General features: G+C 34.2%; 3 protein-coding genes across 5 annotated transcripts; all 3 read right to left on the reverse strand.

Moving 5' to 3' along the window:
• Nucleotides 1-2,370: 2,370 nt before the first annotated feature.
• On the reverse strand, nt 2,371-6,384 carry LOC110616779. Of its 2 annotated transcripts, none has more exons than XM_021759266.2 (4): nt 5,412-6,384; nt 3,432-3,596; nt 3,272-3,323; nt 2,371-3,093 (listed from the first exon to the last, which is right to left on the reverse strand). In XM_021759266.2, the coding sequence occupies exons 1-4, from the start codon at nt 5,666-5,668 to the stop codon at nt 3,001-3,003; spliced, it is 567 nt and encodes a 188-aa protein (XP_021614958.1). In that variant the 5' UTR covers nt 5,669-6,384; the 3' UTR covers nt 2,371-3,000. The 2 variants fall into 2 exon arrangements, with proteins under 2 accessions (XP_021614958.1, XP_021614959.1); XM_021759267.2 differs by having other exon boundaries at nt 2,426-3,152; nt 5,412-6,373.
• Nucleotides 6,385-7,680: 1,296 nt separating this feature from the next.
• LOC110617557 (mediator of RNA polymerase II transcription subunit 17) lies at nt 7,681-12,834 on the reverse strand. 2 transcript variants are annotated; one of them, XM_021760424.2, is made up of 8 exons: nt 12,544-12,834; nt 11,948-12,155; nt 11,179-11,292; nt 10,851-10,936; nt 10,300-10,687; nt 9,705-10,172; nt 9,279-9,596; nt 7,681-8,086 (listed from the first exon to the last, which is right to left on the reverse strand). In XM_021760424.2, the coding sequence occupies exons 1-8, from the start codon at nt 12,630-12,632 to the stop codon at nt 7,760-7,762; spliced, it is 1,998 nt and encodes a 665-aa protein (XP_021616116.1). In that variant the 5' UTR covers nt 12,633-12,834; the 3' UTR covers nt 7,681-7,759. The 2 variants fall into 2 exon arrangements, with proteins under 2 accessions (XP_021616116.1, XP_043813410.1); XM_043957475.1 differs by lacking the exon at nt 11,179-11,292.
• Nucleotides 12,835-13,908: 1,074 nt separating this feature from the next.
• LOC110617651 (zinc finger CCCH domain-containing protein 32) lies at nt 13,909-17,417 on the reverse strand. The gene is made up of 3 exons (XM_021760589.2): nt 17,136-17,417; nt 16,666-16,776; nt 13,909-15,803 (listed from the first exon to the last, which is right to left on the reverse strand). The coding sequence occupies exons 1-3, from the start codon at nt 17,205-17,207 to the stop codon at nt 14,370-14,372; spliced, it is 1,617 nt and encodes a 538-aa protein (XP_021616281.1). The 5' UTR covers nt 17,208-17,417; the 3' UTR covers nt 13,909-14,369.
• Between the last annotated feature and the right edge of the window lie 424 nt (nt 17,418-17,841).

Below are 17,841 nucleotides of genomic sequence, written 5' to 3' on the forward strand. Positions count from 1 at the left end.
CCTTTATTCTTTTATGGGCATAATAGAAAAGTTAGTCTCTCATTGGATGTTCCACATCTGCCACGACCATTAGTTATTAATCATATCACCTAAAAAAAGGGGAAATCCTTTTTGTAGGCTGTGTTTGGGAAAGATGGGATAGGCTGCAGTGATTGATTTATGGCTTTTACTTTACTTATTTCTCTCATCAACTTAACTTTGTTGTTGGAAAACTGAGTTTCAAAATTGTTGCACTGAAAGGAAATTTTAAGGTGGGAGTTTCCTTTAGAAATTGGCCACACCTTCACACTAGTATACAGGAAATTTCACCATCCCTACCCCTATGTACTGCGTTCAATTCTCACAAGGAAGACGTATTCACAAGCATCCATTGTTTGACAAGTGAATTTTCTCTTGTAGATTTGTGGGTTTCTTCCTAACCATTTGACTGATAATACTCCATTGCTTGGCTACAATTTTTCTTTATTTCTCAATATTTTTGTTCAATTTTTCTTTCTTTGTTTTGATTTTAGAAAGTCCAATTAGGCCAACAGTTCAGATGTAGTCATATAAATGGACACACCATTTCTTCCACACAAGCTACATAAAGAAGAAAAAAAAAATACCCATCAACAAGAACTTGAAAAAGTAGCATTTAATCTTTGAGAGTGAGCTGTTCATCATCATGTTAGTGTAAAATTCCTTGATTCTTTGCTGTAATTTTTAATGCCTGTTTACCTGAAAGGCTTGACCTTAGCTCTCATGTGATTCCAGTGAAGAAAATTAAAAAGAAATAAACAAAAATATTCCCACCATGGAAAAGAAGATAAAGAAATCATTAGTGGTGGAAAATCATAGGCCTTTGAAGTGAGAGAAAGAAAAAAAAGACCCATAACCCATGAAAGATAATGGAATTGAAGTGATTGATGTTTATAAAATTAACTACTAAGTTTGTCTATTCCAGTTGAACTTTTGCTCATAGGGCCATCAAAAGTAAAAGATACCAAACTAGTATAAGGCCATTACATTCATTGAAACAGCTAGTATATTTATATCATATTTCAGACTTTTGATTTTGCCTATTTATTCCAGGAAAAAAAAATCGAAGAAAGTATGTATTTTAAGTTGAAATTCTTTTGAACGCTTTCGATTTTGTGTGTTTATCTCAGAAAAAAAAAATAAATCGAAGAGTGCATGAATTTTAAGTTGAGATTACTTCGAAGTGTGTCTCGTGAATAGATCATTTGAAATCTCAAATCGATTGTAGAATGTGTAAATATAGAGTTTATATACAACTTTATCAAAATTAAAATCATATTAACGGTCGAATTTTATCTATAAACTCAAAATCAAGCATTGGACAAAATGGAAGGTATGTGATTTATGATTGAATTCTTTTGCATCTCAATAGCTTTATGCCCCATTTGCGCTGAAAAAGATGATGCTTTTATGGGGGCACTTTGGTTATCTTGAACAGTTTGTTTTTTTTTTTTTTTTTTTATCTTTTTTCATAGGAGAATTTTATTGTGTGATGTGAGAATGTGATGCAAACACAAGAATAAATCAAAGTATTAAGGTTAGAATCAAAAGGTTACTTTCCCTTTTTGGAGAGGAAGTATTGAAGGATGTTTTTTCAGGCTTGGGGGACAAGGCATGATTTAGGTCTTTGTGGGGACTCAGAAAGACATTCCAGTGGGCTTCACACATTAACTTTCCCTACTTTGTTTACCCCCCAAATAGAAATCATCATCAAACATGTAAGCAATTGGTGTCTTCCTAAATTTATGACAAATTATAGAAAATTTTCCTAAAATTCTTTTGTAAATTTCTATATTAATTACTTTAATCATTCTATTAAAAGATCAATTACATTACTTTAGTACCTAAAACAAATTTCAAAATATTGAACTTATGAAAAGTAGGAATTCAAATGTGAAGTTCAAGAAGACTTTCATGGGCTTTATTGATAAACAGGGAAAACTCTTTGAAAAAAAAAAAAAAAAAGGGAAGACTTGCTTTTAGTATTTATTGGTAAATAGATAAAATTGGATGATGAAATTAGAACTAATTGCAAAATTGAATGATGGAACTGTAAATAATTATAAAATATAAAAATTAAATAGTAATTCTTCTCCAAATACTAAGGGGGAAGACTGATGGGAAGATCCAAATGAGTAACAGAGCCAAATCTAAAAGAGTAAATAATTTAACTTTCAAAATATAGCGACCCAAGTATGAATAATAATGAAAATTTAGGGACTAAATAACAATTTCATCGTAAAATAATATTTCATTGAGCCTTCTATCTCACCTAATTATCTTTTCTGCTGTAATTGCAAGGCTTACAGCTATATCACATAAGCAGGATAAATGAAATACCTCAAAAATCAATGACATAAAATAATGTATGGTTTTGGAATTGCTGGAGTCATAACGAGTTTCCGAATAAACAAATTGCTGTCTCAGCTTTTTCTAACATTACATAAACGACTGCTTCTTCAGAAAGCATTCTTTTAAGCCCAATCTCAATCATGTAGGATATAAGCATGTTTGGTTTAAAGAAATGAGTTTAAAGGAGGATGAAAACATATACAAAAGCATTTAATCCCAACCCTGTAACAAGCCAAAGTGAAACTAGAAGCTACATATGATTCTAACAGTCTAAAATGGTATTAACATTCAACCTTGCCACTATAAACTCACACAACACCACCTTAAACCAAAGATGAACAGGTTTCCAGACCAAGGCTAACATTGGATGACAAAAAATTTGGCACACCAAGGGAGACTACTCAATGTATCCGCAACTATTGACACCTCAAGTGAATCTGATTGATAAATGATTGTTAGTTCTTGTTATCACAATGATACAATCCGAGGGGCATAAAAGGCGCAGCAAGTTGGGAAATGCCCGAGGTATGAATACTGACCGATTGAACAGCAATCAGCTGTTGCTGTTAGCATCAGGATGGCAACAGAGGTGAAGAATTGCATGATACATACCCAATGCCGTCATATGCATCAACAGCGTATTCCAGTTAGAAAATCTTCATCTAAGTCAGTAGCCCATTGCTTGGAACTTCTTAATCTATACGGAATGTATCGTTTTGCTGCCTGAATGTCACAATCATAATATGGGGAATGATAACCATGCAAGCCATAAAGAGTGTGAACTGCAGCAAATAAAAGTGGATTATGCAATCTATACAATTAAATTCTAGTACAGATAATAAGGAACAAAACAAAGGTTCTAAGATTTACCAAGGAACAAAACAAAGGTTCTAAGATTTACCAGAAGAGGAAGGGTCAAGAAACTCCATATCGGCCATAAAGCAAAGGCAAACCTACATGAAAAAGAGTTAAAATAGGTTCAGAATCAGGATCGGTCCAAATATAGAAGCCACACAAATAATGTAATTGGAACAGAAAATGACATGACAGTTAGGTCTTACAAGCAAAAAGAGACAAGTCCCAATAGGGTAACAAATGGCAAAGCAGATATACTTGATAGCTCCCATTTTTCATCAAACCTCCTGACACTCCACGCAAACATACTTGTATATAAGAATATGACAACATTCAGCCCAGCGCCTATCATCCCAAGATATAAGGGCAATCTGCACGGAAAATTTTGGAAGATTAGAGAACATAAATTCACAGCTCATTGACATATCCATGATAATCCACTATGTAACAAAAAGGAAACAAGTATGAACACAAAAAATCTTGCTGTACCACACAGACAGATGTATTCTAACATGGCAACATAATCATGTTAAATTACACTCTAGACAACTAATATGATCATAAAGTATCACATTTCATTAGAAGTTCTTCCGTCATACAACAAATGAAGTGTCTTCTAGAACATCAAAAGACAGATAAATTAAGTACGTACCTAAGATATGTAAAATTATGATCTGAAGATGGGCAAAACGATTGAGAATGAATAGAGAAATTCGTACACAGAGCAAAGCAAGGTTGCTACCACTAGCAATATAGTTTTGAAATAAAATCATGTTTATGAATTCATTGGGCAAAAAATATATAAATTAATAAATGAGTAGCTGATTTATGAAGCAAATTAATTTGAGACAAAAGGGATGCATCATAATTTTTGTGACCCTCAATATTCTTGGAAGAAATTCAGGGTTTGATCCAGAAACATCATGTTATACTTCTTAACAAAACCTTATATCAACTCCAAAGACACAACACTTTAAACTCCGTTTCCCTTGAGTCCACTTCACTCATATGGCCATTTCTTAGAAATGTTTGTTGAAGTTTGAGGTGGATAAATGTCTCAATATTTATTAATTTTAGATAGTTTTTTTACTTGTAAAATTAAAACTTAAGAACAAAACACCTCATAATTTTAGTCAAAAGTATTATAAAAAAATCATATTAAAGTAAGAAGTTTTTATTTTGGATAAAGATCACTGCAATTAATCAGAAGTGTTAGCAGCCCTTCAGTAAAATTCTTACCAATCTGTCTATTAGATCCAAGTATCAAACATGTCAGTCATAAAAAATGGGGAAAGAAAGAAAACAAAAAAGTCCCCACAAGCCAACACCAACAGAGCACTGTTTAGACCGTTACTGCTTGTTTCCATGAAAAAATAACATTGAAGCAATTTAAAATCATGTCTCTCATTGACAGTACCATATATTTTTTCTTTTGAAATTGACAGTACCATGGACAAGCATCACTATATGGGCTGTATTTAAATGTAACCCTTGCATCTGGCTTATCCATATTAAAAAGAACTTTCCACTTAAATGGACCTTGTAATAAAAAGATAATGAAAGCTTTGATGCATGTACAGCTTGACTTCACTAAGTAAAAGATGGATCTGATACACAAATGCACCTGCAACTAACACAAATAAATATCTCCCTCTTGGTAAGTAATAAACCTTAGAAAAACCTTCAACAGTACTTTACTGGGACTAGCTTTTAGAGGTAGAAAGAAAAACGTCTTCATTATTTTGAATTGTTTCAAGTAAAATTTACGTTTATGGCATATTCAGATAAATTTTCAATTCTCTTGACACAGTTTTCCTTACAACTTGACTGAGGCAGGGCAACAATACAAAAAGTTAAAACAGTTCAATGTCAAAAATCTGATAATGTTATCATCACAATTATACAAGTCTTAAATTTTATTCAATACTCCATCTAAGTTTCTTCATGCTTAATTTGTTTTTTATTTAATTTGTTCACGCTTTATTGTTTCTATCATCAAACGGACCATTGTTAATTCAACCAATGATAGTTATCTAAAAAGTAAATTTTTTAATTTCGCTAAGAACAAAGTAATCATAGATTTCCCCTCTATAAAGCATTAAAAAACAGAAGACGCATCTTGTTTCAAAAAAAAGAAAAAAAAAATTCCATGCACAAAGTGACTGGTAAGTAACTGAATTATTTACCTTCTTATTCGTTCATCATGCCACAGGAGACAAATTAAATTGGAGTGTCTATCACCAAAGTAAACGATGAAAATTGCAGAAGCAATCCAAAGCACATTCTCCACAATCTCAACCCATGATCGAACTCGGGGGCTAGGCGGAGTAAACGGCTGTGGCCTTGAGCATGCATCATCCTCGAGATCATCACCACCAGAGGCATAGCCTTGGCTATGCCTCTGCCTCATATATCCACCTCCAACAGGCGAACCACCAGACATGCTCACACACAGAAAAGCTAACCCACTGAAACTTCCAATTCGAAAATGAAAAATCTCTTAAATGCAATATCCTCCACTCCACTAATGCTCTTCAAATTCAAAACCCAAAAATAAAATTCAATTCTCTAAAGAACTTAAGACAAGAATTTCAGCTCTAAGCTACTCCTACCCCCTCGTATCAATCTCTCATACCAAACTGAATACACAATCAGCAACCAAAAATAAATGAAATAAACTACATGGGAAAAAAATTGATAAAAATGAATGGATACTACTGAAACAAAAAAAACCCAGAAGAGAAATTGAATTCCTCATAAGCACTTCCACTACAAGGAGGGAGAATCAAATAAGCGCCTTAAAAGGGAACGAGGAGATGAAACTGAATGATACACCAACAAGCTCTTGCTCATGAAAGGCCCACATTCCAGATTCGAATTCCATTGAATGCTCAAATTCTTGTGGGTTTCAGAGATTCCAGCCAACAATGCAAGGAAAGCAACGATTCTGAAAGTAATAAAAGGGAGAAAAGAAGGGCAATTGGGTCATTTGAAGCTGCGTAACAGAGAGTGAAAGGAGAAGTGTACAGTGAGGCTTGTGGGGCGTGAAAAGAGGGGGCTGTTTGTTTATAACGGAATGTTTTGAAAAGGGATTTGAAAGAGTGGGTTCGTTTCGTGTCCCTTTTGAAGAATGTAAAAGATTGGGGTTTGGAATCTTCTGCCCTTCCATTTTGTAATTTTATATATATATATATTTGTTAAGATTTTTAAGAAGATGGTTAATTAGTGTTAATCAAGAAAGCAATCATATGTAATCTGACGGCTTAAGTCACGAGTATTGACACGTGATGGAAGGTGATTGGTCTAAGTGAGCCAAAGTCATCTGTTTTGTGGAATAATTATTTGACTTAAAGGGGGAAAACGGTGTATCTTGCCTAGGAGTAGGATAATGGTCACTTTCTAAGTTATCATTTAAAAAATTCAAATAAAAGCAAAACAATTTAGAAACAGATTCAAATTTGTATTAATAAATACATGGGATTATAAGGTTTAATGGATAAGCCACTAAAAACAATATGTTTTAGTAATTAAATAATTACTAAAATAGCTATTATTAAAAAAAAAAAGGTGTAGGCGAGGATAGGGTAAGCAAAGAATCGCGTGGAATTTTGAGATTTGATGATTAAGGCAGCGAAGATAATTTGTGGTTTCAGGCATACAGCTCAAGCTTGAGTTGAAGTTAAGATTCCACATAAACATGTGGGTGGGTATGTTATGTAGCTTTTAGTTTTTTTTGAGTTGGAATAGAGTTTGGATAGTCTGTTATGATAGTGACTTGATGATGGCAACATCTCCGACCAATATATGAAGAAAAACTATTATTTGTTCTGATCTTGATGTAGTAGATAATATTTTCAAAATTAATTATAATTTTTCTAATTTCTAAAATTTAATTTAAAAATAAATGATTTTAATACTTTAACTCGTTAAACTGAAATTATCTTTTAAGGGTAAGAGATTTTAGAGTTCAAACTAAGAGATATTATATCCTGTATAGGATTGTTTTTAAAGAAAAAAGAATCCATGAAAAAAATAAGGATTTCCTTTTCTGTGAATTTACAAAATAATATTTAGTTAATTAATTAATCATTGATTTTTCCTTTTTTTTTACAAAAAAGTATGCCTTGTAAAATCCATAGATAAAGAATAAAAGAAAGTTATTTTATTGTCACGTATGATTTGAATATTGAATAGAGGATAGCCGTAACTGTCATAAAGATAAGATGGTTGCGACTTACAATTTGATTTGATTTTTTTCTCTGTGGGACTTACAATTTGATTAGTTACATAACCTTTGATGAGAATGCTGATACTAATTAACTAATTATAAGCTAAAATCACCAACAGCAATGACAATGGCACTATTAGCTAGTATATGCAACAGTGCAACTGCAATTGATACTAGTACTGCCCTATGAATGATCAGTTGCAGAACTATTAGATTTCAAACAAATATTAAAGAAAAAAAATTATATATTATATGTAGTGTGGTCCCTGACAACTAGTGCAAATAAAAAAAATAATAATAAAGTTGTCATTGGCTCCCACCTCCATTGCACAAACTAACCAGATCCATCAGGGTTGAGTACAGGACATCAAGAGGTAAATACCCCAAGAACTTCCTATATTCAGATGCACCATTTGTTATGTCCATATGAAGTTTCTTCTCCTCTGCAAAACCATCTTCCATTACTAACCACCAAGAGATGCATCCTTCAGCATCTTCAGCGTCCACATGTGCCACCAGGCTCAGCACTTCACCCTGCTCCAACTCCAAGGACAAGCATAGAAAGTCGCGGTTTGCTTTTATTCCCACCATTAGAGCTTCCTCATGAAGCCAGCGAATAACCTGGCTAGCAACCTATAACAAGGTCCATGAAAAGACACTAAGACATGAGAATCATCCAAGTGAAAATACGGATAAGAATAACAGTATATTAATATATTACCCAATCACATTCACCTCAACCTCAAAAGTAACTGAAACTATATAGGGACAAAATTCCCAGATCCTCAATTTTCTTATAAATGATTAGCAGCTAATGACTGTATTAGCTTTTCTTTTATGAAGGGAGAATGGGAGAAAATTAATTTCACTGTTTTTGAATAAGAAAGAGTAAGCTGTTTTAGATGCAAGAAAGATAAATAAAAACTTGACTTTATTAGGTCATCATCCCAGTGTAATACAGTTGGCTCCCTTCATTCAACTCAGTTTAACAGCAATACACACCGAGTAACAACTCGATTCAACTCAACGATGAAAAATTAAAATCAATATATTTATCATCTTTTTCACAAAAAGCATATTGGTGATTTAACATGTTTGTAATACTAAGAGAGCTTTTTTCCTTGAACACAAAATTGTTTCTACAATCTTTAATCTATCTAACATTTGAAGCCAGCAAAGCAAACAAAGGACAACCATTTTCAATATGCTTTGGTCTAAATATACTCTTATTTTGGGTCAATTTAGGTTTCATTTTTCTGAAGCTGGTTAAGTTTGTTAGCTTCAAATTTTAGTATGGTTTTCTTTTTATCTCAAACATAGAACCAACCAACACCATGCCTACCCTTGGTTTTCTTTTTATCTCAAACATAGAACCAACCAACACCACGCCTACCCTTGTACTAAAGCCAACAACATAAATCAAATCCAATACAAGGCTAGTCTTGCGATCTAAGTTGCCTACATAGGGCTCCTAAAGGTGAATCAAGAAGGCCGTTTCTTATCTTCAACCCAATTTTCATCAAAATCCACGAATCCCTATCACATCATTCCCATTTCAGCCTCTTAGTCACAAGAGAGCTAGATAGATAGATAGAGAGACAAGGAGACTAAAGATCTCTTATTATCAAATAAACTACTTTGCTCCCCCTAATCGTTCCAAGATAGGTGACCATGAAGCTGCAAATTTTAACTTTGTAAGGTTGATAACATGTAAGATTATCAATGGAAATGGAAAAGCAGGGAAGAATCTACTTAAACCCTTCATCCAGACCATAACCATCATAAAAGCAGGTCATGCAACAAAGTCTCCAGTGTTGTAACCTACCTGCTGAAGAATAATCACAGGAAGATCAACCAAGTCGCAATCATATTTGTTTATAGAACATATGTCATCAGAACTGCCTTTAAATAGGCTGACAACATTAGGAGCACCTTCTGCTTCAACATTGATGCGACCATCATTTACCACAATCTTAGTCCGAAATTCTGTCTTAATATCACTCTTGCTTTTGGCATCTGAAGTCCGTGACTGAGAACTCGCATGGATAATGGACTGAGGAACCTTCATTAATACTGTCCAAGAAGATATCCGAGAATTCCAAGTGGGATGAGATACTAAATGGAGATATGGAACCTTGCATACCTATAGAATAAATAATTTTTTAAAAAAAATACCAAGGAAAAAGTTCAACCACACATCAAAGGCATAAAAAGTCAGTAATCCATTTAAAACTAGTAAAAGGGAAAATACCACATTTTCTAGCTCCATGAGAGCTCGATTAGAGAATATCCGGTGAGCCACAGACATGCAGAAATGACCAAGAAGACCAGATCCATCCTTTGGTGGTGGTTGACCAGGTACACGGGTGCCACTGGAAAGGTGTCTATCTTTCGCTCTTACAAATACATGCTCGTGAAAAATCTGCTGAAGATATATTTCACAACTCATATGGTTAGGAATGCTCGACTTCTTATTAACACATTCATGTTTTTCTTCTGGTAACTTCACTCCATCAAGTGAATCTAAAGGTAAAACAGCAGATTCTGAGATCTGGCAGCCTCCATCATCAACTGTTTGATCATACTCGTAAGATGGCACCAGTGTTATACATACAGAAATTCCTGGACTTATGCTTAGTTGCAGATAATTTTCTTGAATTCCAGTCACATTGACTCCTAAAGATTGGTTGAAGGCTTCACGATTCACCATATCAAATACCTGGAACCACAAGAACCTAAGGGATGTAAAATTGAGAAGCAACAAAAAGATTTCTCTTTTTTTTTTTTTCCTTTTAATTTTTTGGCCACAGGTTGTGGGGTTAAAGAAACCAGGGAAAGGAACCTACTTGTTCATCAAAGATTGCCCGATGTACTTCACGAAGGAGTAAGTTTGTTTCTTTCACGCATTCATTATCACTTCCAGATTCTCTTTCAGTTCCTTTTGATGGGAGCTCATCTGAGCCAGAGCTTCTAATTTTAGTGGATTTCTTTACATTTTCACTAGAATGTACTCCAACAAAACCAAAACGTAGAGAGCGACAAGAAGTTGGAGGTAAGTTTATTGCCAGCATGCCTGCTGAGTCATGGTCAATGTGAATGGTAGATAGAGAAGAGGGCCGAAATAGAGAGGCTGAATCATATAATGAATTGTCAAAAAGATCAATGGTGAAACCCTCATTACTAGGACCAGTCGCTGCCATGCGCTGCCGTTTAACTTTCCAGTTTTGCTGCAATCTATCAGCTTGTCAGAGAAAAACAGTGACAAGATTGTTGAAGATATAGCATTATCAGTTATAGACATGAGTAATTAAAAAATACGATATACTGAGATTAAGAGATAAGATCAACTGAAGAGCTAAATACTAAATTCAAACTTAACTAAACAGGGCAGGCACACCTGATTAGAGCACCATAAAATCTTGCTTCCCTTGCAACTTGCTGTTCCAAGGCTTTGGCAGACTGCTTAAAATATTTACCAAGATGCTGCAAGAAATAATGAGAACTAACTAATAAGACAACTGATAGACAGAAGATGTAAAAATATCAGAACAAAAATGGCGCAAAAATTTTTAATAACAATTTCTAGTAGTTATCCTATAAATGTAAACTGGCCCAATTTGCATTTCAGAACATGAATTATAATGAAGTGAATGCACCAAAGCACCAGCAAACGTCCTCTCCCCACCCTAAAAAGGAAAAGAACAAGACAGAGTAAATGAATATACTCGGTAACATTGTAGCTTTGTTGCAGTAGACACAGCAAGGTCAGCCAGATGCTCATTGGGCAATGGCTTTGGCCTGGTCATGCTAGCTACTGTTACAGCATCATTAGCTTCCACCTACATAGAATATATCCACAACAAAGTCATATGCAAAGGAATTCACATTCATCACAAAGGCATCCTCATAATCATTTCTTTGCCAAGAAGCTCATGGATACAATATGTAATGGCAAAATAAAGTAATTATTCGTGCTTCAAAGTTAGAACATTTGTTGGGATGGAATGGAGGTCTAATGGATGCATAATTTTCTTAAATCTATTTCAATTCAGTTTTACATGTCTAGTTGCAAGGAATGCAACATTTTTCAAGTCCTACAAAAGATTTTCAAAGACCCAAACCCCACATTGTGTGTTTGCATGAATTATATATTTATGATCTCTCACCTTGTAAGTCCTAAAATGTATTACTTGCATTCAGTATTCCAATTTTTATACATTCCCACATTTTCCCTACAAACAAACAACGCGCACATTCTACTCTCTTAGTGCCAACCAAAAACCTTTTATTAGAATATATAGAAAGAGAGACCACAGTACAAGAAGTTAGAGGATCATAAAAACCATACTACTCTCCCTTCACGTTACACATTCTTGTAGCTCATAATTTCAGCTGCATGTATCTAAACTCCAAATTACACTTTTACAAAAATTCATAATAAAAAAAAAATACAGGACAGAAAAGCAGAATAAAAGTAAGGTGAGTAAGTCTGACAGTATTGATGAGATCTATAACGACAGAGAGCTCCTGGAGAGCTAATTGCAAATTCTCCACCATGCTCTGCCATGGCCATGGTGTAGAGGAGCTCTCCTTTGAGCTCTTCTTTTGCTTCTTCTTCTTTTCCTCGTCTTCTTTCTCCACTGCCCACGCAAAATCTATACGGCGAATCAGGGAAACTCTCTTCTCATCATATCCAATATCACTGTTGTCCAAACAATAGAAAGATACTAATTTTGAATCTACTTCTCGAAAAAATCATCCATAACTTCCTATAACCTACTTCAGCAGTAACGCATGAATATAGAATTCAGTTTTAGTAAGATGAGATTAATTGAGAAATAAGCAAAATTATCTCTTTTTACACTACGTTCATTAGGGTTTAATTTTTTATCCAACTTCGCTTTATCAACAGATAATCACGATGGTTTAAGCAGGAAAACGAAATTCACTTCAACTTTCCGTTTGCAAACTGAGAAACAAGTGGAAAGAGAATGGAAAATTAAATTTGAGTAGTTTCCATTGTCATTAATTAAATATCGATTTTATGAAAAGCAAGAAGAAGCGTGAGTAAAGGAAAGAAATAATCTCACGTAGGGAAGCGTTCGACGCCATTTTCTTCAATAGCTTCCAAGCGCTTGACAGGGAGCTTGTCGAGGGAGATTTCTATCTTGCCATCCATTACCTCTGTAGATTTTCGAGGAAAATTTTACGGGAAAAAACTTGGAAGGAATAGAGGCCTATGTGCTTGTGCTAGATCAGTGAGGGAAGGCGAATGAACTTGGCAAGCACATGGTTAAAATTTGGAATACCGATTTTGTCCCCAAACACAAAACAGTCTCTCTTGACAGAGTCGAGAGTTGTAGAACTAGAAGGCGCGTTGGGCCTTTTTTTCTAGGGCAAAATAACTATTGAGGATATAAATATTTTTTTATGAGAATTTTATATTATATTATAAATATATATGAATTAAATTTAAATAAGTTTTTAAATTTTTTTACAGGAATTGAATTCTAAAATATAGAGGATAAGAAGTTGCTATATTCTTTGTTTATTTAATTAAGAATTATTATTATAAATAAAAAATCTATATTTTAGAATGCTTTTAAAGTTTAAATGTTATTCTTTAAGAAGTTAAATTAATTTATTTAAATTTTAAATTAATCAAATTGATTTCAAGTTATCTTTTGTGTTTAATTTTATATGAATTATAACATATTGCGTGCATTGTTTGAATTAAATTAACGAATCATTCAAATTTTATCATCTCTAATAATGGCTAATAGATCATTTTAATTTCTCATTATAAGTTAATATTTGAAGAAATATATTTTTATTTCTAAGTGCAAAAGGAGAGCACCAAACCTTGAAATTAAGAATTTTTTTTTTAAATAAAAAATTTATAATTTTGAAAACATTTGCACCGTTAAAAATATCTCTCCTTAAGCATAGGAAATACAATTTTTTTTTTATTTTTATTTAAAAATTTTAATCTAATTAGATACTTATATGAATGGTTTAGTTAAACTAAAATTATTAAAAACCTATATCAGTATTAACAAAAAAATATTGATAATTTATATTAACATTTAATTCTATTAAATTAAATTTTTATTATAACCTAAAATAATATTGAAATTAATTTTATCAAAATATACGTATTTGATAGGAGTGTTAATGGGTTGAATCAATCCATGAGGAACAGAAAATGTTAAAATTTTGGATTTCTGGGAGAGCTAGTCCACTGTTCCCATCTCAGATCTGACTGAGATTTTGCTTGTGGATGTTGAGATGAACAAAATGAGGTGTACAACTTGGTAACAAAACGCTTTACAAAGCACCTTTTTTTTTTCCTCTGGAAAAAGTATGCTCTCTTACCTGTAATGGCATCAACTCAACCGCTTCAACTAATTCTAGGAATAGTTACATATCATTCACGTTCACAGAAGCACAAGGACTGGATATTAAATGAACTAATGTTCAAAGATTAATCAACACTTAACCAAAGAAAAGCACGATGATGGAATTCTCAATGCCACTTCACTGTTCAATTATTTTATGAATAGCTCTGTACAAAAGATAGGGACAAGCTCATCATCGATGCTGAAGTAACCAAACACTTCAAATTGTATGAGCAAAAAACCAACAGGCTCTAGGTTAAAGCTCCTATTTAGCAACCAGTACACTAGTAGAGATCATAAAACAATCCTAATCAGATGGCCATAAAGCTTCTTCTCAAAATCTTCTAGCAACAGTAATGAAAAAAGATACTCTTTGTCCAATGATGGCCTGTAGCATGATCCAAACCATTTAAGGATCGAGAAGATATGTTGTAACATTCTGTCCAACTAGATTGCATTGTCTTGTACAAAATGTACTAAATGTTCTTGATCCTTTTCAGCCTTGATAGTAGCAAGTTTTAGTCACTTGTAATACCATCAGAATCTTCCTCAATACCCATCTTCCTCTTGTCTTTGAGTATTTCACTCAGAGGTTTAGGACCCTCAAAGTCAGCTACTATCATTCCACTTGAATTACCAGTTTTTCCAGTGTAATTTCCATTTTCTTCAGCCTTTCTCTTCTCTTCTTTAATCTGAGCAAGGGACTTTGGTCCTGTAAACTCAATGGACGCCAGAGTAGATTTCCTCTCCCTGGGAAGTGATTTCCTTGGCATTTCAAATGAGAGAAACTGCCTTTTAGCCAGCTTAGTTTCCTTGTTTCGCAATTTGGACTTACTCAACCTTGAGTGCCTACGCCAGCCACGCTGGTTATTACTTTTTAACATAATTCCATTATCTCCAAATGACTCAATAGTATTCTTTCCCACCCTTGATGCCAACCTTCCATGCAGCCGGTGACTCACACCAGTTCTTCGAGGCCTTTCTGGATGTCGACCAAGCAGATGAGAAGACTCATGCCTTCTTGAGGATCGAATCATGGGATAGCCATCAATTACTCTACGTTTCCTCAAGCAGTCCCGAAGATCTTCTACCCTCCGATTATTGATCGCCAGTTCCATTGGCAAGAGTTTTCTCTTCTGGAGCAATGTTGAATCCAACATTCGATCGCTTGAGCAGCCAGAGCAGTTACCAACATCATCAATGGCGTCCACATTATCCACACAATCAAAAGAATCATACATCTCTCGTGTATACATAGAATCTGAGTCGCAGTATGTCAACTTATACTCTAGGTCTTCAAATTCATACCTTAGGAAATGGTTATTTAGCTTTGTGTGTTCCCTGTCAAGGGCCAGTAAATATTCTTGATCATCCTCATAACCCAAATTCTCTGATTTGTCATCCACAAGAACATCAAAACCAGGTGATGATTCCCACCGCTCCTCTAGTTCAACATGGTCATCCATTTGATCTTCTGAACTTTGATCTGTGGACATGTGAGATCTGCTTCTAATTAAGTTGTCTGCTTGAAGCAAGGAATCTGACTTCAAAGTAACAGCTTCTTCGCAGGGTGACACAACAATCTCCGGAAAGGAACTTTGCACTACCAAGTTTTTGGGAGCTGAAAGCTGAATATCCTCTTTTGTCTGTAACTTCAAACCCATTACTGTCTTAGGAGCTGTTTCAGATGGATTAGCATGTGATTCCATTGGCACATGCACAATATTATTTCCTATGGATGTCTTGTTATCCAAACGAGTGCCTTCCTTTGCTGATGACATATTGACAGATTTCCCAGTAGGTATACTGGCATCAGGGCCATGCACAAAAGCACATCTGTCACCTTTATTGCACAAACCACTAAAATAAAAATAACAGGGGGTATTGGTCTTGTTTGCAGGTAGAGAAGATGATGCAGATTCCAATGGTGCTTCAGCATGCCTTTCTAATGGCTGTCGAAATAACAGATATAGTTCGATAGAATTAGGTCACAAGGCCAAAGGGCAATAATGGTAAAAAGCACAGCCACCAATTGATGAACAATCTGCAGATACGGAATAATACATTGGAAAAGCAATACTTAAAGGTGTGCCTGTAAGATCTCCATTTTTTTGGTTCCTCTTTCTACTCAAAGAAGTCCAATGGATCAAGTAACATTGGTGAATTACATAGTGGGAGATAGCCCTTATCTTTTCAACAAATCTCACCATAAAGTTGATAAACTCACAACTGATAGATGAAAACGAGACACAAACTTGATAGTCCCACTCCCAATGAAGGGGAAAAAGACCAACCAGGGTACATTCTAAATTTCTAATTAATAGATCTCTAAGTGCACACACCCAACCCATCAAAATAAAATAAAAAGGCAAGGGGCTTCAGACAAATTATATTAAACTCACTTTGGCATTCTTGGCTATTCCAAATTTGATAAGGCAATAACAAACAGTCAACCACAGGAAGTTATGATCCTGATAGTGATTTCTATAAGACAACTCTAAGAATGGAAAGCATATAACTAAAAGGTACAAAAGCCTGAGCCACATGGAACATATCATTAACCAGGAGTGTGCACAATTAAAAATCCAGAAACATTATTCTTATGGGGCTGAAAGGTAAACAATCAAACATTTCATATAGAAAGTGAAGTAACAAGTTCATTTGCATGTGAAAATATGAGTGAAGTGAACACCAGCATTTGGAAACTAAATGTGCAATTCTCATCAAGTAAACCGACAAACTCAATAAATCCTAATGTCACATATATACACACAGAGAGATGTACAGAAAGAACTGATTAGAATATATGCTTACAGGATGTCTAAAACCACAGGTTGGATTAAGACAGTTCCCAGCCAACCAGTACCAGCAATCTCTAGGGTTAAGCCTTGAAATTTCATTGTGTCGATACTCACAATCCATCCCCTGGGAGAAAAAAAAAAACCCACATTCACAAAAGCTATGAGGTAATTCTACAACAAAAAGAAAACAGGGAGAAGGCATGAATCTTCACAAACGAAAGAAACAAGCACAAAAAACAGAACTCCAACCACAAAAAGAAGCCCAAGCATCGACGATACCAACAATTCAGTCGAATGGGAAATCAATCTAACAGAAAGAAATAATAAAACTTATTGTAAAATGAATGAAATAAAAACCCTAATTCATTGAACGCATAGACCAGGAAATGCAGTGGGCTTAAAAAAAAAAATTAAAAACAGAAAAGAAAAAAGGAGAGAAAGCGGCAAGAATTCGTGAAGCGAGGTAAGTTAAAGGACAGAAACCTTCTTGCATGTGAGAGGAGAGGCCAAAAAATAGACGCAATCAGTGTTGCGCTTCTGCAATTCCTCCTCCATTTTTGAATTGAAGAGAAGAAAAAAAGGAAAATTGAGGGTGAAGAAGAGAAGTGATGATGATGAGTTACATGACTGGGAGAGAGAAAAGAGAAGAGTCTTTTGTGCTGAAACGGAAAACAGAAAGTATTTATGCGATTTAGCTATTGGGTTGGGATGATTTGTTTCGCAAGTCAGGACGATGATTTCTTTTTCTGCTATCTCCCAATCATTACTTTTTTCACTTTATTAATCATATTATTTTCAGAAAAAAAAAAAAAAATTCTAACATAACCTATACGTCACAAATATAATTTTTTGCGGGTAAGAAATGTGATTAGAGGAGACTCGATTATAAATTTATTGGGTTAAATGTGACTTTAGCTATTGAGCCAAATCAGTAAAAAATGTACATTTTAACAGAGGACGCATTCACATATGGAGAAATTATTTTCAAACCACTCCTCGGCAACCCTTTTCTTTTATTTGTATTGTATAATAAAGTTCGTTCTCATTATAATTTTAATATTTATAAGGTAAAATTTAATAGTTATTGAACGTATGGATAAAGTTTCAAGTTAATATGTAAAATAAAATAGCCAAAATCCTGTATTTCTAAAGTTAAAAGTGATGAAACAAGCAAATATTGAACTTTCCC

The sequence above is a fragment of the Manihot esculenta genome, chromosome 6 (assembly GCF_001659605.2).
Source record: "Manihot esculenta cultivar AM560-2 chromosome 6, M.esculenta_v8, whole genome shotgun sequence".
NCBI lineage: Eukaryota > Viridiplantae > Streptophyta > Magnoliopsida > Malpighiales > Euphorbiaceae > Manihot > Manihot esculenta.

What these genes read in the sequence shown, in the direction of transcription:
- LOC110616779 (XM_021759266.2), bottom strand. Translation starts at nt 5,668, where the DNA reads ATGTCTGGTGGTTCGCCTGTTGGAGGTGGATATATGAGGCAGAGGCAT. An exon ending in GGACTTGTCTCTTTTTGCTT is followed by an intron (nt 3,324 to 3,431) that starts GTAAGACCTAAC and finishes TTTTTCATGTAG; the next exon opens with GTTTGCCTTTGCTTTATGGC. An exon ending in TCTTGACCCTTCCTCTTCTG is followed by an intron (nt 3,094 to 3,271) that starts GTAAATCTTAGA and finishes TGTGACATTCAG; the next exon opens with GCAGCAAAACGATACATTCC.
- LOC110617557 (XM_021760424.2), bottom strand. Translation starts at nt 12,632, where the DNA reads ATGGATGGCAAGATAGAAATCTCCCTCGACAAGCTCCCTGTCAAGCGC. An exon ending in TTATAGATCTCATCAATACT is followed by an intron (nt 11,293 to 11,947) that starts GTCAGACTTACT and finishes TATTCTATGTAG; the next exon opens with GTGGAAGCTAATGATGCTGT. An exon ending in CTGTGATTATTCTTCAGCAG is followed by an intron (nt 8,087 to 9,278) that starts GTAGGTTACAAC and finishes ACCTTGTTATAG; the next exon opens with GTTGCTAGCCAGGTTATTCG.
- LOC110617651 (XM_021760589.2), bottom strand. Translation starts at nt 17,207, where the DNA reads ATGGAGGAGGAATTGCAGAAGCGCAACACTGATTGCGTCTATTTTTTG. An exon ending in CTCCTCTCACATGCAAGAAG is followed by an intron (nt 16,777 to 17,135) that starts GTTTCTGTCCTT and finishes TTTTTCTCCCAG; the next exon opens with GGGATGGATTGTGAGTATCG. An exon ending in CCTGTGGTTTTAGACATCCT is followed by an intron (nt 15,804 to 16,665) that starts GTAAGCATATAT and finishes TTATTTCGACAG; the next exon opens with CCATTAGAAAGGCATGCTGA.